The sequence below is a fragment of the Manacus vitellinus genome, unplaced genomic scaffold (assembly GCF_001715985.3).
Source record: "Manacus vitellinus isolate BGI_N305 unplaced genomic scaffold, ASM171598v3 scaffold_25_pilon, whole genome shotgun sequence".
NCBI classification, from domain to species: domain Eukaryota; kingdom Metazoa; phylum Chordata; class Aves; order Passeriformes; family Pipridae; genus Manacus; species Manacus vitellinus.
Window position 1 is genome coordinate 305544 of NW_021939882.1, and position 24061 is coordinate 329604.

The following is a 24061-nucleotide window of genomic DNA, read 5'->3' on the forward strand; positions in this document are numbered from 1 at the left end:
ATTTGCTGCAAGCCAAGGTTCCAGCTGGGGGAGCAGCAGGAAACTTTTCCTAGGGCCAGGCTATTGCTGCACTTTGTTACAGGTCCATGGTGGAGGAAAGGCTCTGATCCTTAGTCCAGCCTGTTTCCAGTTCCTATCCTATTTGCATCATTCTATGATTCTGGGCTTGTCTGTACTTAAGCTTAGATTGATCCTTTTTGGGGTCAAGCTTTCAATTTCCTGCCCAATTTGAGTTTGGCCACTGTCACCTGTTAAATTTAGGGCTTTTGTTTTTTTCAGCAAACCTCCAGTAGCAGCAGTTGTTTGGTCATGGGTCCCACATGTCACTCTGGATCTTGCAGCCCTGTCCCCATCCACTCTGTTGGGCCAGGCTCAGCCAGGCTGCCCTGTACCCCAGAGTCACATAGCATGGAGGAACCTCTGCAACCTTTCTGTAGCAAACCTTTCTTTCTAGTCAGGACGGTTTAAACTGAGCCTAATTACAAGTGAGGGGAGGAACAAAGACTCTGATTCTGCCTTTAGTAAGGTAACATTGACAGTGTTGCCATTTCTCTGCCTTGAAGTTATGGGGGGTGAGGAGTTTCAGCCAAAGGCTGTGGATTATCCCAATCCTACAGGCTGCTCAGCCTGAGGATGCATCAGGGCTCCTATATGTGATCCAGGCATTACATAACACACAAACTAGAAAAGTTTTCTGCTCCCAACCTGTCTGCAGTGGGCACAAAACCCCTGGGTCTTGCATGCTGGAGGGTTTCCAAGTCTCGAGGCACTCCCTGAGCTGGGGAGCTGTAGCCTCTGCTCGCAGGAATATTTTGGACTGAAGAGGTTTCTAATACAAGTGTGCTTAAGACCCTTCTTCATATTGTTTTGTTTTTCTCCCCAGGGGGGTTATTTCCTAATCAACAGTCCCAGGAACATGCAGCTTTTAGGTTTGCGTTGTCTCAGCTCACGGAACCTCCCAAGCTCCTTCCCCAGATCGACATTGTGAACATCAGTGACAGCTTTGAAATGACATACACCTGTAAGTACCAGCGTTCACCGTGCTCTCCCTTACTTTTGGATCTTTATTCCTGACTGGAGTTTATTTCCTGTCTGAAATACGAGATATGTTGCTCCAAATGTGCTACTCAGCTTTAGGGTCCAGGCAAGAAAGCCCCAAACACACAAAGGATTTCTGAATCATTTTGGTTTGTGCTAAGGCACAGGGATGAGGTAGTGCTGCAGTTATTCAGTATGTCCAGTGTTTTCTCTTCCATTGCATCCAAAGTGGTATAAACCCCCCAACAATTTATTTCTTCTTGTTTCTCTAACCTCTGCCCAGCTCATTATGTTAAGGTTTCATTCCCACATTTCCTGTAGCTGTGGTGTACAACAAAGGCACCTCTTTCCACCCACGGAGTGCACAGAAGTCTCTGTTTAGTGTGAACAGCTTCTTCCTCAGTCCCAGTTTAGCCATCTGTCCTCGTAATTTAAGAAAGACCTAGCAGAAATCAGCAGCTTGGTGCAAGTGGAGTCCAGATCCACAATAAGGGGCACTCCTAATAATGACAGAGAAGTAACAGAGTTCTAGTTTCAAGAAACAGTGAAACCATTTGCTCTAAAAACAAGTATCAAAAACTGAATTTGAACCACAGAGTTGATCCTAGGTTGTATCTGCACTCAGCTAAAGCACAGCTGTGCTGTTCTTGTCATATGATATAATTGGGGAAAGAAAAAACTGGCTGGCCAGGTAATGCCAAAGTTAGCAGCAACAAACAAGACCAGGAGGGAACTAGGTGAAAACTAAACCCATAACACAGCCCTGTGGTTGTGTGAGAGCTGTTACAGGATTTGCTTCCCTTGGAAAAGAGGTGCTGTTCTGTGGGAAAGGGGCTCCTGTGCCGACAGGACGTGATGCACAAAGAATTTCTTGGTTTAACCTGGTCTCAGGCACTGCTGACGCTCTTTGAGCCTGTGAGTGCATAAGTAGACTGTCAGGAGGGGCTGGAGGAGCTCTTCCCTTTGTAGAGCCTGTTGGATTGTTGTCACATCCATTGTGTCCTCTTGAGTCACTGAAACATCCTCTCTGCGCTTTAGTTGTGTGGAGAGTGGGGGTAGAGGTGGACGCAAGCGGTTGTCTCTGCTCAGAAATGCACAGAAGGCAAAAAAAAAAGGGTCAGAAATGTACAAGAGGAGAATTATTAGGGCTTTTTGAAGGAAAAAAAATAACAAAAAAGGAGAGTTGTGATATTTTCTGTTGGAAGGTTTGCAAATACAAGATTTCAGGAATTTCCTGCCCAGTATGATATAGGAGAGGAGTAACAGATTGGCCACACTTTCATTGCAGTATCTAATGACATGTCTAAAGATTTTCTATTTTCCTTAATATCCCTCCATTTGCCAACTACAAGGTTTCCATCAAGGAAGAGCAACTATTTCAGCTCAATCCAATGGCACTTTCTTGGCAGGAAAACCAGACAAATAGAAGAAAAAAGACAGACCTTGTATCTATCAAGGGAAAGCGTCACCCACCTGGGGTAGAGTTGCTGACTGTGGCTGGGGATGAGCTATTTCAGTGCTGAAAGCAGGAAGAAAGCAGAAGCTGCAAGAATATCACTCAGATAAATTCTTCACCTGCACATGGCTTTCCCTCCCTCCCCACCCCTGCCACTAATGGTTTTGTTTACAGCTTCAGTAGCAGGACCACAATACTAGTTATGCTTCAGAAATCCGTCATTAGTAGCGCGGGGGCAGGGGTGGTCTCACAAAAGCTGAATGGAAGCAAGACAGCCTCCCAAAGGATGTTATATTTGAGCTCTATGTAGGGCACATTGTCCTAGATCAGACCAGCAGAGCACTCTGCACAGTCCAACTTTACTTGTCCTCGTTTTTCTTCTCTTATAATTAAAAACTTCCTAAGTTCTTCCAGACTATGGAAGGCAGCATTTGTTTTGTAAGCACAAAAGAAGGTGTTATTCCATATACCCTAGGGGTGAAAAAAAACCCAACCCCAAAAAACCAGGCCATTAGGAGACCTGATTTTTGCGCTTTAGGGCTGAAGTAAAACTTTTCTCAGGAATTAACTCATTCCTCATCTTCCAGCTAATTCTCTTCCCAGTTGCCAAGACTAGATATCAGCAGAAAGATCTGTTTATTTACAGAGAATAAAAACCTTGCCCACGCAGTGGTCCTTATCTTCTGAGAAACGACTGGCCATGCTACCAGTTAAAAGTACCAGTTTCTGTTCCCATGGAGATGGAGAACACAGCATTTCCCTGCAATTGGCATTACCTGTTTCTCTGACAGTTAAGTCAAAGATGTTTGTACCCTATAAACCTCGTGCTGCCCCTGTCTGGGTCTCCAACAGGTCATCTGAGGAACACTAGCAGGTCCCAGCCCCGTTGCAAATCCTGCTTTGTGTTAGGATCTGGCCTCATGTGCTAAATGTAGTCCTTATGGCAAGCGCCCGGAGCAACATCATTGAAAATACAGAATATACATTAAGAATCAGTTGTGGGAGCAGAAGGGAAACCCTTGTTGGGCAGCTTGCAGGGTGATGCTGAAGTGGTGGGATGAACTGCAGCACAATGACAGCGCCCTGGCTAAGGAGATTGTGTGCAAAATGTTTCTCAGCATCAACTGTGACACTGTCTACCTCTGCCTTACACGTATTTGCTTACTGGCTAGGATGAGCAAGCTTTGGCATGACAGTGGGTGAAGTTACACGACGTCCTGCCCCCATTAGTGCCCAGGTAACGGCACCGTTAGTGACGTGCTAGTGATGATCGTGAATTGGTAACAGTAATATCCATCAAAGTGATAAATCTGGAAAATAGCAGGAGGCTGCTGTTGTTGCTGGGCTGTCACTGTGACAGCCCAGTAATAACTTTTGCATTTCTGATGCTTTCAGCTGTGGACTTTTCATCGTTACACAGTGATTGTGAATACTCTGTGTGGGGAAGCGTCGATCCACAAGTCCTGTGCTCCCTGTGCGTAACACATCAATAGATGATGATTTTAAAAAACCGTAATCATTAAAAAATTAAAAATAGGTTGTAGATACAACGTGTAGTAATCTCCTATTTCATGTGTGTGGTTGATGCTAATGTTGCTGCAACACGGGCACATTTCAATAAGCGAAATATCTTCCTGAATTTGTTCCATCCCACGGAATAGCTGGTAATGAACAGGCTCTGGGGTTGCAGCTGGGTGTGTGGTGGGGCTTACCCATATGAAAACACACACCTGCAACTCTGAGGGTTCTTAACTAAAGGTTAGGAGGCTTTATAATTTTGTGATGTTACTTCAAATGCCAAGGCAATTCTGCAGGGGTAAGGTGAATTGAAAGTCCTTCCTGCAGCAGAAGTACACAGCAGTGCCAGGTGACTGTAAAGGGTAAAATGATGGTGTGGTGTAGCTGAAATGCTTAACTAGTGACATAGCAGAGCAAAATCCTTCTGAGTATCTTTAAAGACATGTCCACAGGTTCTGTCTTCAGCCATGTTTGGAAAAGAGCTTTACAGCCTCCACACAGTCTCTAGCAAACTCTGCCGTGCTGGGTTTTGCCATGTCTGACTGCACTCAGGACAGATCCAACACAGCAATGTTGATGCTGCAAGTCAGAGTGGAGAGCAGTGGGAAGAGGCCTGCTCTGTGCCAGATGTGAGGACGTAGAAGGTCTAAAGCTTAGGAGAGAGCTGAAAATTCCTGTCCCTGGGAGGTCTGCAGTGGATGCAAGCACCATGTACTGTTGGCAGCAAAAGGATTATAGGCTGCTTGCTTGAGACAACCTGTGCTGGGAGTAGTTTTCTCTTATTCTTCATCTCAGCCTCCAATTGTGCACATGTATTGCACATCCCCATCCTGTGCATAGCCCAGCTCCTCAGGGGATATGAATTGTTTCAGCCACAGCTCCATAGCTTTATTTAATTTGTGGTGCAGAAGCTCCTGCTTTCGGCCTCTGGCTGAAGTCCCCAGGTGAGCCCAGCAGCGTCAGGAGACGTGATGGCTGCTCTCCCTGTCCAGGGAAGCCGATGGCTCAGTACCAGCCTTCCCTGGCAGTGCCCTGGGGGGCTGTGCCCTGGGAGCAGCGCTCACACAAGGTGAGTCACCAGCTTGGTAAATCTGTCCCTGCAAAATTCAGGCCACTTTGCAGGGATGACCAGTGACTAAAATAACCCCTGCTCGTCACTGAGCCCTGCAGCTTTGCTGAGGTAGCCATCGGATTTTGCGTGCTTAGGTGTGGGGCTACTGACAAGGGGCATCCAGGAGCTGCCCACCTGAAACACAGAGGTCTGCACAGGATAGCAACAGGATTTTTCAGCTGCAAGAAAACTTGTAAAGAGGCTGAAAAACAATGAATTATTTATCCCTCTCCTTCCTTGTATGCACAGATACAGTTACTGTGGGGTCCTCACGCTGAGTATGGACTGTGGGTGCAGTAGAATATCAACAGTTGAATCTGTTCTGCAAATTAGAAAATGATCATGTAGTTTGGATTCTGTTCATATTTTATGAGGGCCTCCCAGCACCAATTAGAGAGGGATTTGTAGTGATCACTCACTCTGTGCTTATATTCTTATCAATAGCAGCAAGCTTACATCCAGATCAGCTATGAAATGAAGTATTTCTTTTTCTTCTTTTCCTTGGATACTTACATATATAGATAGAGTATTTATAGAGATTGCTTTTTATCTCTTAAATTACCTCTTAGAGGCAAGAAGGAATAGGCAAGAATTAGAATGTTCTCAAATGAGGATCTAAATTTGTTTTAATCAAACAATTACTGCATTGGATTTAAAGGAAGCTTTTTTGTTGACAAACATACGATGGTCGCCATTTCTTGTAAGGTGTTGTAATCATTCCAGCAGCAATCAATTAAAATGCAATTTTTATAATTAAACTTCCACAGTCTAAATAAGCCCAGCCCTGTAATAGTTGTGGTATTGCTAGACTTGTTATTATTTTTGCAGTGTCAGAAACCTCATGTAAGTGCTTTGGGATTTTTTTTTCCCTGCAGAGCTGAGGATGCTCACTATGACTATTTAATATGAGTTAAGCCAACAGAAACATGGATTTAATGATCAGATGCAGTCTGATTAATACAACATAGGTACTACAAGGAAATACATCTCCTTAGATTATGTAATAGGAAAAGATGTGATGCAGGCAGAGGAATCACAGAACATCAATTCACGTTAGACCAAATTGTGGTTAAGGTTGCTCAGTTTGGGGCAGGGATGGCCTACAGCTTCCTAGTGTGTTTGTTTAGTGAGATGCCAACACCTTGGAGGGTAGGTCCAGCTCTAAGGAGTGTGCTGATGGGTGAAATCCTGCCAAACAGGAGGGAGCAGGTCCTGGGATTGACACCAACCTCATGTGCCCAAGGTCTCTGCAGGGCCCCCAGGGTGGGTGCTGGGTGCTCAGCAGTCACAGTGGCCACTGACACTGGGAACAGGTGTCCCCCAGGCTGGCGTGTCCATCCCTCCAAAGACCATAGGTGCACTTATTCTTTGCATGATTACTTTTGTGTATTTAATTTTTTTGTGCTGGGTGGTGGGAGCGGTGCCCGGGAAGAAAAGCAGATATGACGCAATAAGGAAAAATCAGAGGAGGAATAAGGGGAATTTCACACCTGCAAATCTGTCTGCTCATCTGGAAAGGATCCCAGATACTCATTGGTGACAAGCAAAAAAGAGAGTGAAGAAGCAGAATGTGGGCTCTGCAGAAGGCAGAGAAAGGATTTGAGAAACAGTGAGCTGGAGAGGCCAGACCTGTCCATTGTGTGACAGTCACAGTTTCCGCTCACAGCTTATCCTTTCTTCTCTAAAAATAAAGCTTTTTCATGTGATAGGGATCCTACTAGGCCAGAAACACACAGGTTTTATATTTTGGCATATTAGCAAGGTGAGAGTGGAAATCTTTGTGTGACTGCAGGGAAGGCAGTGAGGGGAAGCATGCTGTTCATTTCCAAAACTGGTGGGAATTTTAGATATATATGTTTACATTTCCTTTAACAGGGTTAGGGCCCCAAAGGCAACAGCTCTCTGCCAGTAGAAATGGAAATGGTCCCAGTTAACTTCAGTAACATGTGGAGCTCAGAGTGAACACAAAATCAACATGATCCTTAAAGAGGCAATAAGTCAGGGAGACTTTAATATTCTGAAGATCCAAATTCTCCGGGGTGCAGAATTAACACAAGTCTGAAGACAAAGATGCATTTATTTCAACTACATTCCTTTAAAGAGAAAAGGATTTTATTTCTTTGACTTTAGTTGTGTAGAAGTGAAACAGGGCAGTGTTTTTCCCAGTGAAAAGTTCTGTTGCGTAGAGCACAGGATGTTCTTCTGTAATACCTGAGGAAGTTAGGGGTTAGGCAAAATGCAGGTGAGGGGCCAAACCAAGCCATTTGCAATCCACCATCATTCCAGAAAAAAAAAATAATTTCAAATAGTACTGAATGATTAGAATAATAACAGTGTGGTGTCCAGCAGAAACCCTTCCCTGCTCACCAGCCGCACGGATCGCTCATTAGCTTACACACTAACGAGTCTCCAGCTGATTTTCTCACACTGCCCTTTGGCAGCCAGACCCATTTGTCCCCTCTGGGGTATTCTTAAAAAAAAAACCCCACCACCACAACAACACAAAAAAAGACAAAAAGCTCCTGAAATGTCAGTTCTTTTTATTAATGTAGATCAGTTATTTTCCCTGTTGTCTGCAAACCAAACCCTTGCCAATCCTCACTCAGGGTTGCAGTTCAGGAGACGTACTTATGCATCTCCAGACTGATTGATCCCTTGAGGAAGCAGCAGTGAGAGGCAATGAAAAGGTGAGTAACAGTTACAAAATGCCATATCTTGGCTTCTTCAAGAGGGTCTTTTCATTCTTTGATTTTATTTGTTTTTGGCTGTGTGGAGGAGTGCAAAAGAAAACAACTGATGTCTAAGATTGAGTTGTGTCATGCAACTGATGGCAGGATTCTCGTGTGGATGTGGCATATGTGTCTACATCTCTCTATATGCTATAGGAGTCTAGTCTTGGCTTTGATTTTATCAGCGAGATCCTGACACTATGCTAATGGGGATGAAGTGGGAGGGAGATGAAAGGTTGAGGGCTGGAGGTTCAGAGGAGAGATACAGAAGCCTCTATAAGTAATCTGGAAGCAGCACAGAAGGATCTCACATGAAACCAAGGGCTACTTCTCACCTTCCCGCTCTCCCAAACACTTTGCTTTGATCTTTGCTAGCAGTAAGCTTCAATGAGCAAAAACATATCAGTGATTACACTGATTCACATGTAATTTTTCTCCTGCTGGACTTCTAATATTCCCTGAATACCCTGAGCCTTGTTGTCTTTCCTTCCATGCAGCACCCACACCCCGTTCAGCACCATCTGCAAGAAGGACAAGAGTTGCTATTCTGGCAGGTAAACAGCAGGAAAAATTTGCAGCAGGCCTGGGAGCTTGTGAGGAAAGCACTGAAAAGTGAAGTGCAACAGAGAGCACACAGGGACAGAGGATGGAGAAACCCTGGGTCAGAAGACATGGCATGGGAAAGGGGCCAGGCAGCAGCTCTGGGGGTCTGTGGACAAGCTGTAGGTGAAGTTTTCCTTGTCTCTCTTTTCATCCCACAGCTAAGGCAGGGAAAGTCTTGCTTTCTGAGGGCTCTACCTTTTTTGGCTCAAGTATGAGTTGGAGATGCTGTTGTCTCCCACTTCACCAGCACCATAGGTCAGCTTACTCTTGGCCTCCCCCTTCCTTGGTGCAATGGCTGCAGAGCCAGATCTTGGTGCTTAACACAGGGAATCCCCTGCATGGGGTGGTTATTGCAGACTGTCAGCTTGTCTTACACAGCCTTCAGTCCTTTTGCTGATGCAATGGTCCTGACATGCCACTCTGCTTTCCCCTCAGCCAACCCTGTGCAGCAGGACCCCTTGCATCCTTAGTGCATGATGAGCACGTACCATTTATAGGTGGCTTGATGCACGGGATGCACGGTGGTCATGTGTTGGTCCTGAGATGGGACTGTTTGTCTAGGGGAAAGGGAGACAACAGATGCTGAGATGTAGACCACAGTGAGGTGAAGGTTAGCTGGAAAGGAAGCAGGGGAGGTTTGGGGGTGATGATCTGATCAGTGTCTAGCAGGGACCCAGATCAGCAGGGAAATGGGGGCAGGTCTGGGCTACCAGCGCTGTGTCTGCAGGGGCTGAAGCAGGCAGTGGAGCTGCAGTGGAGAAAGAGGTCTGGCCTGCAGGGATTTCAGGAGAAATGTCTTTGTGTAGAAGGTGATTAATGTCTTTAATGAACTACCAAAGGAAGTAATAGAAAGCCAAACCAGATACGGCTGCAGTGGGGGAAGGGGCTGAGGAGAGTTGCAGTTGCAGGCAAGGACGAGGCAGTGAGCTGCGGTGCAGCCCGTGCAGCAATGCCATTTCCAGTTCACTGTCCCAGAAAAACAGGCAGGCACAGCAGCTGTCCCTAGTCTGTCCTGAGCAGAGGCAGATCTGAGTGCGTTTCACAGATTTAATCAGAATTAATTCACTCTACCAGACTGTCCTGGTTCTGGGGTCTTTTCTGCTCAGCTTATTTTGGCTGTGCCAAAACCCACTGTCTACAGCTTCAAGGGTTGGAGGTGGTAATCTGGGAGTCCTCGTGCTCCTCTCCTGTGGGGACAGCAAAAAGAGGCTGTGGGGAGAGTGGAGCCTCACTGAGGAGAGCAGGGCCTCTCCTCCTCTGTGGGGGAGGAAACCTCTTCAGGTCCCAGGAGTCTGGGACCTGGATTAGCTTAGGCTGACAGGCATTAAGAGTCATCATTTGTTTAGGAACCTGCAAGAAATGTGTGGATGAAGTCAGGCAGATTTCTAACATTGAGTCATCTATATCATAACATCCTCCACCTTAGCAGCCTTGTGTGCCAGATTCAGCAGAGACCTCAGAGATACCAGCATCTTTCCTGAACCCACAGAACCCCAGGCAGTCCCAGGGTTTGCAGGAGGTTGCCCATTCACAGGCACACACAGACCAGAAAACTAGCCCTTCATTCTCCCAGACAAGCCCATGTTTATGTGCTGACACTTAGGGGGGCAATGGTTTCACTGTGCAGCCCCCAGGTAGGACCTGAGATAGCTCCTGAATTTCCATCCCTGCTTCCTGAGCAACCACACACCTCCAGAGATGAGCCCTTCCCCCAAAAGCCCATATCACCTCTTGTTCTGCACTAACTAGCACTACTTTGGGGTACAGGCTTGCTCTGTCAAAGAGGAAATTCTTCTTCAAGCATTGTCACAGTTTCACTCACACTGAATTGAGAATACCAGCACACAGCATCTCAAATAGCAGCTCTCAGTGACCACTCCCGAATTTCTCTTTTTTGCTTGGGAAGCTTTGCTTGTTCTCAAGTCCTCATGTATGTCCACGTGTCCCCTAACTGAACTTTTCCTTCCTCTGTGAAACACCAAGTAAAGCAACAGAAGAGTGTTGATCTTGGCTTAGCTTACAGTGAGACCTTGAGAGGCAGGTGAGATGAATCGTACCCCAAAGTGTCTGCTGCTGCATTATGTCCTTCTGCTAATTCCTCAGTCGTTTGCTGAAGGTGACATCTCAGCGGTATCAAACATTTTCCTGCTCTCTCTGCGAGCAGCCTGTAAAGGCTTTGATAAAAGCAGGCATCACATTGCAAACAGGCACTTCGCAGTTGTGCTATTCTGATGTATTGCTGAGAAGTGAAGAAAACATATGTCCATGGCGTAGAAACTGCTCTGCTCAGGTTCTCCTTCTGTATTTTGGTACTGCACTGCAGTGGCCCCCCAAGGGCAGGGGCCTGATGTTTGCTCTTATCCTCTTGGCCTCTTGTATTTCTCACTTTTCATGGGCTTGCTGTTGGCAGGAGTGTTTGGAGTGCTCTGACAACAATGCCTGGGTTTGCTTTTGCTGTCTTTAAGCAAATCTCTTTCTCCCTCTTCACGTTTATATGCCCCTGGCCAGTAGTACCTTTCCCTAGGAGTAGGCTCTGGGGGATCATCGGGGAGGAATGTCTTCAGATGCTGTGGCATTTTCAAAACAGCACCCAGGGATTTGACTGAGCAATCCCCACTAGCTCAAATAGGAAGAGCACGATCAAGCCCTGCATGGCACTGGAAAGAACAATCTTGTAAGAAAGGAAAACAAAAAGTTGTTTGGCCTGGAAAAAAAAAGAAATTAATTTCTGTAGTAGCATCCTATAGCAGCTGAGACAAATCAGACCCAAAGCCCTAGATCAAAACACACCCGAAAATCCTGAGGGTACTCTGAATCCCATTCTGAATCCCATTTCAATCCTGTTCTGAGTTCTAATTGCCATTTGGCAGCAATCTCAGAGGAGTGTGATAGCAATGTGCATTCAGGTTTGCTGTTTCAAGCCTATCGGAAGACAGAAAGCAAAAATTTGAATCCAAGCTAGCAACTCAAGCAGAACAACTTTAAAAAACAAACGGGGGGGGGGGGGGGAAGAAGGGAAGACATCACCCCTCTTAGCTCCCAGGGCTGTGGAATGAAATCTAGAGCAGTGTCGTGGAGGGATAGAGGGAATCGGGGACAAGACGCTGAGGCAGAGCAGCATCCTGTGGTGGGACCACGGGAGCCTTTGCAAAGGTGTGTTTGTCTCATCAGAGGTTTGTCTCAGCTGTGCAGGGAGGAATGAGGTGTGTTGCTGTAGGACTATGGGTGCTTGTGCCAGAGGATGATTCATGTCCAGAGTGACCAGAGGTGCTGCAGAGGTGTAGCGTGCAGGGGTGAGATTGTTTCCCTAGCTATCCTTGCCTGCAGCCAATACAGTGAATTCTTCACTTTCAACAACAGTAAATTTACACTAAAGAAAAGCTCCATCAAAAGGAAATTGCACTTGACTGTCTCTCTTTAGCCACTGGAGAGCAGCAGGCAGACAGGCGCAGGAGGCTGCCTTCCCATCCCTTGCTGCCTGGTGTTCTGTGGTTTTGGCATTGCAAAAACGGGAAGCAGCTGTGAGCCCTTTGGATCACAAATGGATATGGGAGTCTGCTACCTCTGCTAACAACTCATTTATTATCAGGGAGCAGTTTCCTCTGAGCTAGAGCAATCTATCATTTCTTAAAGACGCTGTGTGAGATTGAAAGAATTTTCTTTAAGAGTTGGCACCTGGCACCCGGCACCCTGTAATGAGTCCATCTTTGGGAAGAAATCTTCCTCACTTCCTCATTAAGGTTTCTTTTTCCCAGCTTCAGGAAGAAGGGAGAGGAATGTGCAGCAGATACACTCTTCACTCTGAAAAGTTCAAGAGCATCACTTATCTGAGAAATTCCTTGAGAAATTCTCCTCTCCTGCTTCTCTTTTGCTTCTCTTGTTGTGAGGAGAAATTATTTTGCCCAAAACACTGATGAAGGGAAGGTGAAGATGTTATTCCAGCCTCCTTGCATGAAACCCATGTATGCAACTCCAGGCAGGTTAAGCCTGCCACACACAACATCCCACCCACAGTCAGCACCTGCCTGGCCTGGATTTCATGCTGTTTCAGCACAGAGCTGCTGCTTCTGCCATGTCAGCCCATTTGCTTCCCCAGAGTGTGGGCTTGTACAGTGGGAGTGGGCTGTGGGGCCACTCTGCAGCCCCAAACAAAGCCCTGAACCCAGAGACCTGCAGTCAATCAGCTCTGCCAAAGGGCATTTTGATGCATTGGGTGAGGGCCTTGTGGTGTCAGTGCAGATGTTGAGTAGCCTCCAAATCCAGCTCTCCTTTCCTATAGACAGTAGTGAGGTGATGAAAGCTCATGCTTTTGTTCCCTGAAGCTAGGAGCTCATGTTTTTGGCTGCTGTTATCTCCTGGTTGCTTAAAATCCTGGGCTAACAATGTGCTCCAATGGAATTTGCTGTCAGAGTCAGCAGGAGTGATTACAGGATGTGCTGTGTGTGGGGGGGGTGCACCCAGGTGATGGAGCACTGTGACCCTCTGCAGCCATTTTTCTCAATTTTTGTGTTCAGTTGGTTGACATGGTTTAACCTTTCTTCCTTTAATTTGCACTCATTAGTTATTCCAAGAAAATACAACATTTGTCTTAATTTGGATTTGTTTTTTAAATATCTTTTTAGTGTGAAGGGAAATCAAGGGCTACACATACTTGTTTCTGCAATACTGATTTCAAGCCCTTCCTAAAGAAAGTTCATTTGATCCAAAGGCACTCAGCTGTGTAGCCTGTGGTCCCATCACTGCTTGTCTTTATCTTTTCTGCAGACTTTGGCCAGCTATGTTATGCTCCACCCAAAGTTTTGCTGTTTCTTCCCTTTCTTGCAGCAGCGTTTCCCTCTTGGCAGTTCTGCACCAGTCTGTGCCTCTAATCATTGCAAGCCCCATGCTTAAGATGTCATGACCATCTCATGGCTGGCGTGGTTTCTGCTGTTCACTTGTTGCATCTGCCTCTCATCATGAGTTTATTAAGCTTTCACAGCAGGGTTTATACTTGTTTACTGAATATTTGGGGTCTTGATTGTTAGCTTAGGCCTGTAGGTACCAAAGAAATAAGAGCTTTAAAGGCACTTTAATGTTCAGTGATTCCTCCAGGAGCATCAGTACCTAATGGTGATATAGTGTGTTCTAAGTGATACTAAGTGCCCCTGTGCATCTGTTTCGAGAATAGCAAAAATAGGTTTTTTATTTTATCCAAAGCACTTTTTTTTGGATGAAAGAATAAGCTAAAAGTAGAATTATAGCTCAATGATTCTTTTTCATGGAAGGAGTGTGTTTCTGCTTTTCTGTTCTGTGATGGTGCTGCTGTCTGCTGCAGAACAGGCTCTAACAGCAACCAAACTGGGATTGCTCCCATGATCCACTTTCTTCCTGCCCATGTGTGGATGAACCCCATCTCTGGCTATTTCTGGCTCTGATTCTCTTTGGGTGACAAGGGGAAAGGGGAGTGCTGTGTAGTCCCAGCTTGGCTGTGCTGTACTGGAAGGTTCACTCATCTCCTCCTCTCTGCCTTGACACAGTGCTGTAGGATACCTTGTGTGAGAGCAGATCCCCTTCCCCAGGTCCTCCTCTCTTTCAGAGTGAGATCTTCAGGATCATGCAGTAGTCTCGCAGTGGTGTTTTTGTTTTGTCAGAGATATCTCCTGCCAGCTTCAGATGGCTGAGGAGCTCTAATGGCTTCTTTGTGGCACTTCTTTTCTCAAGAAGTGAAAGGAAAAAATTGTACAAGGGGAATATACTATGACATCAATGGTAAAAAACAAAAAAAAAATCTTGAAAAGTGTGTATGGAGAAAAAAAAGAGAATTGAGTTTTAGGAAAGTGGTAGAATCAGACACAGATGATAAATGAGAGCTGAAGGCTTGTGGCAAGTGCATTAGAGGCAGCCTCTAACGTGTTCTTTAAATCAACATTTGTTGTAGTTTGGTTCCATCCACAGACAGCAGGTAAAGCGAGCAGTGAAATGTCTCCTCTGATTCCACATCCCATGGCTCTCACCATGGGGCTGTGCAATTAGTGAAGGCACCAGCATGGAAAAGGACAAATCTGAGGTCCTGAGGGAGCAGCACCTGATGCTTTGGGCCGTGTAGGCTTTTCTGCAAGGAGTGAAAGACTAATCAATTCTCAAACACGTCCTGAACTTAACGGAGACTTTGACTTCCAGCCTCAAATGACCTACAGGTGCCTTTGAGACCTTGGCTGTGTCAGTAGCTCTTTCTCTTGTGTGTGAGACTGTATGTGAAGGGTGGCTTTAGGGAGAAGTTAGATTTAAAGAGTTTTAGAGATACTCTCCCATCCTATTGCCTCATTTTTGGGTTGTTTGGTTTTGTTTCCTTTTCCCAGTGAGACTGGACAGAAGGGAGTGGGAAGGAATGGCATTGAGTAGCCCAAAGCAAATTTCCCAGTTGACACAACGTAGATATGATGGAGATGCTGCAAATAATGAGAAATGTATGTTTAGTTTTCCCTGCTGTGATTGTGGTGAGACCCAGAGTCTTACAATCTGAGCTTGGCAGAGAAAAGCAAAATATATCTAACTACTGCAAGGATTATAATTATTGTTAGGATTTCTGTGGTTTTATCAAAGTATGAAGTGAACTCTGGGAGAGTTGTAAATAAAAACTTTCTCTCAGGATGTCCCCAGGCTGGATCCTGGCACATACAGGTGTTTCCCAGAGGAACTCCCTCCTGGTTGAAATCAATAACAGAAATGACTGTGGGGACAGCCAGATGCACCGAAAAGTCACTATGCCTGATGTGATGTCCTCATCATCCCTATGTGGGAAAACAGCCACTTACAGCCTGTAAAATATTTTATTTTCCGAGGATATTAGAGGTTCCTGTGTAGGTGAGGCCATTAGTTTTATTTAAATGCTCAAAATATTTATTGAGGACATGCTTCCTCTATATTCTTTCATGATAGGATGCCCCAAATCCAATGACATTAATTAGCTACTTAAACTTTTTCCCCCCCTGGCTATGACCAAATCTCTCTGGATTTAGCAGCACAGCAAAGATTTAACAGAAAGTTTAAATGGGAAAAGCATATGAGAGGAGAAATTGTAGGATAAGATTCTGTGCCTGTTAACTGATGGCATTTATAAATTATAGCTGAGAGATGTCATATCAGTGGAAATGGAAAACAGCTTAGTGGATTATAAAAATACCCTCTATAAACCATTTTAATGCCTAATTTTTTTAAGTCTCTTATGGTAGGTGTCATAAAAATGAATTCTAGCAGAAAGGATAAAAATTTTCCCTCCATAAACTGGCTAACTGGTGATTAGAGGCTGTCAAGGAGAACAAACTCTTGACAAGGCTGAGTTTGGCTGAGGACAGCAGTCTCCTCTTTCTGGGGAGGTGAGTTTGCTTGTGGGTGAAGCAGGTCCAAACCTGCAGGTTGGAATATGACTACAGCCAAGTGTCTTCCCATTCCAAGGAGGCAGTTTCTGTTGATCAGGAGGAGAGGAACACTGAGGAGTGAGTGGTGGGGGCTCAGCTGTGGGACAGGGACTACATCAGGGACTGTTTTGGGACAGCCTGTGAAGGGACACTGCAGAGGGACAGCAGCCCTGGAGGGAACAGGCAGGGTGGCAGGAAACTGCAGTTGTGGATATGAGGTAGGAGCGTGCAAAAAGATGCCCGTGGCATGTCTTGGAAGGAGCCATGAGGTGGTGTTGAACAAGAAGATGCATCCTGGTGTCTACCACACTGCAGTGACTTTGGTTCCACCACACAGGTATTTTAGTTGCCCAGTGGCCAATGTTGTCTGGCAAGGGCCATTTCAGAGAGGTTGCTACCCTAGGTTTCCTTACTCACTCCTCTGAGGCCCCTGGGCACCTTCTATCCCCTCCTGTGCTTTTAAAATGCACAGCCAACAATCGATTCCAGGTTAGGATGTTTAAGGCTGCAATGTTTTGCAGTACATTTCCAAACTGCTTGTGTAGAAAGGGTAAATGACCTACCTCTCCCTGTCCTTTCACAGTCTAGTTCCCGGGATGCATTCAAAGGCGCTTATTCTCTTGATACCTTTGAAGGCTTTGTGTCAGTCTTCCCCACAGATCCTTGTACCTCAGGCCTCTTTTGTGTTTTTTCCAGAAAAAAATCTGCATGTGGGATAGAAAATGGCATTAACTTTCCGTAGGTGAGCTCACAGCAGAGCTGCATTTGCAATGTGTCATTGGGACTGTCAGGCTGTTTCCACAGGGAGGCAAGATTTAGTGTATGGACTCCAGCTGAGCACCCCACAGCACCAGTGCAGGAAAGGCAATTTCCCAAATTAAATTGCACAATACAGGATGTTGCTCAGCCTACTTCTGGGTCCTGTTCTATGCAAGGGAGTTCATCGTGACACGAGCTGAAAGGATGAGTAACAGCCTTCAAACGAAAGCTTAAAATAAAAAATAAAATCTCATGAAGAATAATCCAAAGGCAACTTGCACACAAGTTCTCCAAACTCCAGTTGGGTTGGGAGTTTGTTTCCAGTTACTGAGACATGAGCTGTCTTGCCTCTGGGCCTTTTCTGTTCTCTTGTATAAATCAGCCAAGGACTGACTATAAAATGAATTGGAGGGAAAAAAATGGGATTTCTCTGGCCCCTTTCCTTCCTTTCCCGCTACCTTTTCCCTGTAGATGGCACAAGTATGAGTCTTCATCTGTCCAGCTTGCACCAAAAGTACCCCGAGAGGGAGAGATCTTGGGTACACTTGATTCACATATAAGTTTTCACAGGTAAAATCAAAAGGAAGAAAAAGTGGGAGGCACCTTCTGATTACAAAGCTTTCTTACTTAAAATTAGGGGTATTATTCAGAGACAGTACTGGAGTAGTGACTTTTTACAATTTCATAGTATCACAGTGTTTGGGGTTTCTGCTAGCTCTGTAGTCATTTTATGCCGTGGAAGACCATTTTCATCTTTACAGAGTTTCCAGCCCAACTTTCTTGTAGCCTAAACCTTTTTAAACCAGGCAGCAAATAAGTAGATTATGTGATTTATTAGCGCTGTTAAGCCCATCAGGTGTTTATAAAAACTCAAAGCTGCTGGTTTTGTCAGGTGGCATTGCTGTGCCCATGTAATAGCCCAGCAAAGCAGCTCAGAGCGGAGGAGAATCAGCTGTTGTTTAGGCTTTCAGAGCACCCTTTGCCTTGTCATCACCCAGTAATGGAGATAAACACCCATGTTCTCTCTGATTCCAGATGAATATACCCAATACCCACTACTGCACACATTCTCTGCTCTCTGCCACATTTTTGTCAGTGGGAAGTATCCGCAGTGGGTTGCAAAGTAATTCTTTGCATATACCCATAGGAGCCTACCAAGCCAAATGAGAATCCCTTTAGTACCAACTGATGAGGAAGGGTTCCAAAGTTCCAAGTTCCTGTGGACTGCACATTTTGGATGACTGGAGCAAGAAAACAAAACTATATGGTCTGGAATTTAGGTAGGTGGTTTTTTGTTGGATTTTTGGTGGGTTTTTTTCCTGCTGGGTACCTGCTGTTCCATGACACCAGGCTTTACCACACATTGATGTTGTACCATAACATGTAGTGATATTACAAGAGCTTCTTCAGTGTGATATAGGCAGAAAACTGATTCCTCAGGAGATTTCAGCAAAATGGCATCTTGGGAGATGATCTCCCATTGTTTGCAACATTCCTTTACATTGAGGATTCTGGTCCTCACTCCTTTGTTACAATCATACACAAGGCTTATTGTTGTTATTTTTCAAGCTTGTCTTACCTGTTATAAACTTCTGAAATGAAACTGGAGGAAATTAAATAGTGAAATTACAAGTCTGGTGGTAGAGAAGCTGATTCCCTTTGTTTTTCGAACACTGAATTTGAACAACTCGCTTAGAAAGGCTCTCCCACAGGACAGCTCCATCATGTGAAATTCCCAAGGGATATGACAAGTGAAATAAATAGTTCATCTGCCAATGAGGTGACAGCTGGGTGACTGTATTTCTTGCTTGTAAGAGAAACCTTTTGGGTAGAAGAGTCTCACCTAGATGAGGGAGAGGGGTTTGAGGGTGTGAGTGCAAATGTCTATCTGTGTCTCCCAGTCAAACTAGAGGAGAACAAATCACTGATGGTTACTTTTGCTAGAAGTGTTTCAAAGGCATCACTGAACCATGCCCTGTGGGGAGAGCTTGCCCTGCATTCCCTCACAGGAGTAGGAGAGTTCTGTTAATACACTGAAATCCCAAGCAGCACTATGTGCTGCCATTCAAGTTTCAAGCATCCTTTTGCAAATGCTGTTGCAGTTCAGTGTGATTTTGCAGTGCTAACTCCAAAGGAAGCATGAAAGCAGGTAATCAAAAAAGGATAACATCCTCCTTGTTGAGGTTTCCAGTGTAGTGGGCTCCAGTTTGATTTATGCTATAGTGGTGGGTTTTGGTTTTTGGTTTTTTTTGATAGGTCATGGACAGCCCTCTGTCTGTCTCCCACTCAGAAATGTGTTCTCCATAAGTGCTCCAGCAGAAATGATGTCTGCTGGAGTCTGCAGACAGCCTGTAAAAAAAAAAAGCTCTCAGAAGCATGATCCACATCCTATTCCTCCCTCTCCCCACACACTCATCACTGCATCTTCTCCCAGCGGAGCAGTGCTGAAGCCTAAGATACCACATTAAATGTCAGTCATTTAACTACTAGTTATTTTAGCAAATAAGAGTGGGACTGTCTCCCTGGGGTTGACTGAAAATTGTTAAAGGAGAGAACAAAAGGCAAGAAAAGAAAAGAGAAAAGGAGAAGAAAGAGAGAAAAGAGCAGAAAGGACAAAGGGAAGCACCAGGCAGAAGGACTCGTGATGCCAGAATCTGAGAGAAAGTCAGAGGAAGGCATCTCACTGACATCAATAGACTGGTTCCCACCAAGTGGCTCAGGGGACAATAATGAGCCCTTTGGGACGTACCTAAATTACCCAGCCTCATCCTCAAGACTGTGTTCTGACTTGGGTCTCTGGTTCTCCTGCTGCTGTTGGGAGCAGCTCTGCCACTGTCTGCACTTTGCCAGTCCAGTCCCAGTCCATTTATTTGGAAGGAAACCTTCTCCAACAAGAGGGGATGCCCCTGTGTTTGGGACGTGGCAAAAGAGCTGCTGATTAACGATATGAGAAGGATGGGAATCCTCTTTTCTTTTGACTTCTATCTTGCTCCATATTCCCTTCTCTTTACATGATCTTCTGGAAGCCAATTAACAGTTAGTGGAACAGAAATGGAGCTGATATCTACTTATTGCCTGTAACAATTGGGAGATTTTTCTCTTGGAGAATCACGTTAGCTCCCTGTGTTGGCAGTGCAAGATTTCTCTACATGTATATAGCATTCAGGGTGTATTAATAAGCTGTCATCTGGTTGTTCTCATGAGTTGTGTTTGTTACATTCCCTGAGGCTCTGGTTTTTCTGGCATGGAGGGCTACATGAGTTTTAAATCTGGAGTCTGTCCATGCACGACTTTCAAATTCACATTGGAGAACACTTCAGGAAGGAAAAAGCAGTTCTCAAGTCAGAAGAGCACTGTTGGTGCTGGCAGAGAACACCACAAAGCAGAGAATCCCTCCCAGGAAGCCCTGTTCTCATCCAGAATTAATCAGAATAGTTTTTTGAGAATGTGTAGGGACTGTGGATATCCTCAGTTACAACAGCTAATAGTCAGACATAGAGATTTTAATGGCATTACTCCAAGTAACCAAGAGCAGAATTGGCCCCTTGCCTGGGGATCCCAAACCTGACCACGAGTATCATCAGGAGTAATGTGTTTTTCTGAGGATAAACATGGAACCCCAATGGAAAAATCAAACCAACAAAACCAAACCCAACCCACTCTTCTTTAAATCACTGTAAAATAATAACTAGATTATTGCCTTTAAGATATCTCTATTTAGTTATATCTTAAAAGGCACACCAAAATCATAACTATGTAGAAGATAAAGCCAATGTCTGCATTTTGTGTGAATAGTGCAATCACAATGATAATCTCTCTCCTGTTAATATTTCATCTGCTTGTCATTTTCAACATAGATGAGGGAGGGCAGGAAAAGTGAATTTGTGCTGGGAGTGTGTGTAATATCCACTAGAAAAAACAATGCCTGACAAGCATAGCAGCCCCTTGAGAGCTTAATCATCATTGAAACTAAATACAAAAGGAGGAAACCAAACCTTTTGTGAAAGCTTGGGGTTTTTTTTAAAGAAATGAGCCAAAGCAGACTCATATTTTGTCTTGTTCAAGGCTGTTCTATGTAGATGAGAGCAAACTACTGCAACAGTCAGACAAAAAAGTAATTTCACGTCATTGTCCACCAGGGTTTGGACTCACAGTATGCATTTCTAATATCTTCTAAAAATTCTTTTCTCCCAGAAATAATAAAAGGCCCATTCATATGCTGTTGTAGAAGGTCAGATAGAAAAGAAGGTTTAAGTTGGCTCTATGATTCACACCTTACTTTTAATACTCTGTTTGTATGCATAAAAAAATTGGTTGAATGTAGTTGGTACCAAATTAACCCTTACCCCTTCAGGGCTGAGCATGCAGAGCATGTTTGTAGAGCAATATCTAAAAATCCCATGCTGTGTAACAGAAATGACAAGTGATAAAAGTCCTTGTTTGCTGGTCTAACTTGTCATTATCTGTTGAGGAGGCACCTCTTTTTCAAGATGACACAGGAACACAAAAGCTGTTACACTGAGCCCAAATAAAGATCAAGCTACCCAGTGCACTGTCTATGATAATTGGGTATAGCAGCCATTTAAGGGAGAGTATAAAAGATATTGCCTCCTGTTTTGATACTGTATAATGTAAAGTTATATTATATATAATTATATGTATTATTATATACGTAATATATAATGCTAGAATTTACATCCAGAGTATCTTATTTAATAGCCAGCAGCAGAGCAACCCCCTGAGCATTAGTAATCTCAAAATTCATTTATGCTGAGGCTCATCTGGCACAGAATTCCAGGACTTAATGTTGTATCATTTGGGAAAATACCTGTTTGGTTTTAAATCCACTGCCTGTTATTTCTGGGTTTTCCTATAAATCTTGCCCTTTGAGAAATGAAGAACATCTATTATTATTATTACTACCTTATTCCCCTTTCCAAACCATTCCTGATTTTATGGGTCTCTATCAATCCCTTGGCATTCATCTCTTTTTCAGTCTGCACAGTTCTAGTGTCCTTAGTGTCCAAATATCTCAAGTCATCCGTGATCCTGAAAGTTGTTTTAACCTTTTGATGCCTTTTTGCATTCTACAGTATCCACTGGGACACATGGAAGGGTTTTATCTGCTCTTTGGCCCTTTCATAGGTTGGAAACTCTCTGCCCTTACACCTTGCAGGGTTTGCTGTTCTACAAGTTCCTTGTGGTCCTGATTTTTAATAGTGCACTATTCATATCTCCAGGATGTGATCAAATGGGCATGTAAATGGAGACAGATGCCTCTTGTGGCACCTGTAATGGACTGTTTCAGCCATTAGATCTGTAGGAATCATTTTTCCAAGGCCTCCTTCTCTCCAGGGGGAGAACTGTTGCATTATTCATGGTCGCTATTTCCACTGTAAACTCTTGTCTCATGATTACAGCCTGCCACGCTTTCCCCCCTCAGTTTCCTCCCCCAATTCTCTTGCACTTTCATGTTTCTTGCTCCTTTGCAATGCTGAAGGTGTGCCTCTTGAAGTACTCACAGAGAAAGCATTCTGTCCTGAGAAGAACACAGAGCTCCAGCAGCCTCTCTGTGTGTCTGATGAACAAGGCAGTGCCCCCCCCTTTCTGCATATGCATTTTGTCCCATCAGCAATGGAGCTGATTTTACTTTCATGTTTAAAAGAATGGAAAAGTACACGCTCACCTCCCCTCACTTATAGCCAAAGGGAGTGATTTGGTAGCTGGCTTGAATATCTTGTATCACAATAGTCTACTGCATCAAATTTTATGCCATACGGGAGTAATTCAGATAGCCTGGAACAACTTCATCCTGGATGTAACAAGGATAAAAACTTTATAAGTCTCTTTGGATTGCCTTAGCCTTTTGCATGATTTCTTACTAAGTAATTGATTTAGAAAATAGTAGGAATAGAAAAATATGCCCCTAATGGGAGAGCACTGCAATTTTCCATGTCTTTGTTATACATAACTTCCATGTGTATTTAAATGAGTAGCATCAGCATAGAGCCAGGAGATATTATGTAGAAAAATAAGTGTTTTGGGAGTATCTGATGAATAAAAATAAGTATATTTTGGAAGATCTGACCTTGCAAACATTTAAGCACAAAACTGTTACCATAACCTTGCTCAAGCCCCTTCCTTACCAGGGGCTGTGGGATCTTGGATAGGAGCCCATCTTTTCTCTGCAGCAGCATCCCAAGCCATCCTTCCAATCTTTTCTCAGCTCTGTTCCTGCTTTACTAACAAGACAAATTTAGACATTAAAATAGAGAGAAAACAGTATTATAGGAATGTGAGGGGATTGAGAAGTAATTTTCCATTTCTATAATGATTTTTATTCTGACATTTCCAGAAACATATGGCCCCATGTTCTGCAAGCAGTTTCTTAGGATGTGCTGTCCCTCTGCCTTGCTTCCCAGAACTCACAGTCCCCCACACACATGCTCACACCAACGTGCAATGATGCCCAGCATTGCATTCCAGTCTGTTGCCAGTGGGGAAGGTGGGATCTGTGCATCCCATCCTCTGGGTTCCTCTGGAGTTCAATCCTTCTTCCTTGAGGAACAGAAGCTTATTAAGACATGCCACTGTGTGGTTTAAATGATCTGCTTTAAAAGAGGCAGATTAAGACCAGCAGGCCCAGTCTCATGGTTTTCCCTGAGTTCAAGAGCTCAGGTTCCAACTGTTCCTCTGGTGCTCTGGGCAGCTCTGCAGCCTGAACAGGTCTATGAGCTGCCACCTCTGCAGCAGCTCGCAGGCTGGGAATCGGAAGAGATTTCACTGAAAACCTTCCTTTCCCATTTTCCCTCATTTGCAATATGTCATGTAGGTCTGAGTAGCCGAAAGAACAGAAGGGCAGGGGTTCACAAGTGCTTCACTGGTCTGAGCAGGCAGAACTGCTGATTCCATGTGCTGCTGGTGGCAGATAGGCCAAAAACAGCAGCAGATCTTGCAACAGGAGCCCTGTTGCTAAGGAGAACCCTCTGCAAGGCGGGAGAGAGGAGTCTCCAAAACATTTGCAGATACCCAGGGTGTCCCTGTGAACGACTCTGTCTGCACAGAGCTTCTGTGTCCAGCCACTGCAGACAAAGGGGATTGCAGTAGAAATTTAAGTAGCTTTTTGGGTCCAGGTCCTTATATCATCTGTGCTTTGTGTGGCTCTCCCGGATTGCATGTAAATTTTTTAAACCCAAATAATATGAAATATATAAGAAAAATACATATATGAAAACTCTGAGAAGAATCCAACCGGTTTTAATATTGATTGTCCCAAAGACCATTTCATACAGCAACAACCACTCCCTTTTTGTATTCTTTTTCCTGCTCAAGCTATTTTTTCAGGAAAAGATGGTGTGGGCGTGGGAATCAGAGCTGAGGGAGGATCATGTAAAGCTGAAGGAATTGGAGGGCAGGTGATGGGGAGGAAAAAAAAAACATTACCTGCATG

The 24061-nt window shown here is 44.5% G+C and overlaps 1 protein-coding gene across 5 annotated transcripts in view; it reads left to right on the plus strand.

The window, feature by feature from the left end:
* GRIA1 (glutamate ionotropic receptor AMPA type subunit 1) overlaps nucleotides 1-24061 on the plus strand; it is a 119793-nt gene that overhangs the window by 1850 nt on the left and 93882 nt on the right. For all 5 annotated transcript variants that reach the window (XM_018073610.1, XM_018073611.1, XM_008931798.2 and 2 more), the window contains exon 3: nucleotides 884-1021. In XM_018073610.1, the coding sequence (XP_017929099.1) occupies nucleotides 884-1021 (138 nt within the window). The remainder of the gene's footprint in view (nucleotides 1-883; nucleotides 1022-24061) is intronic.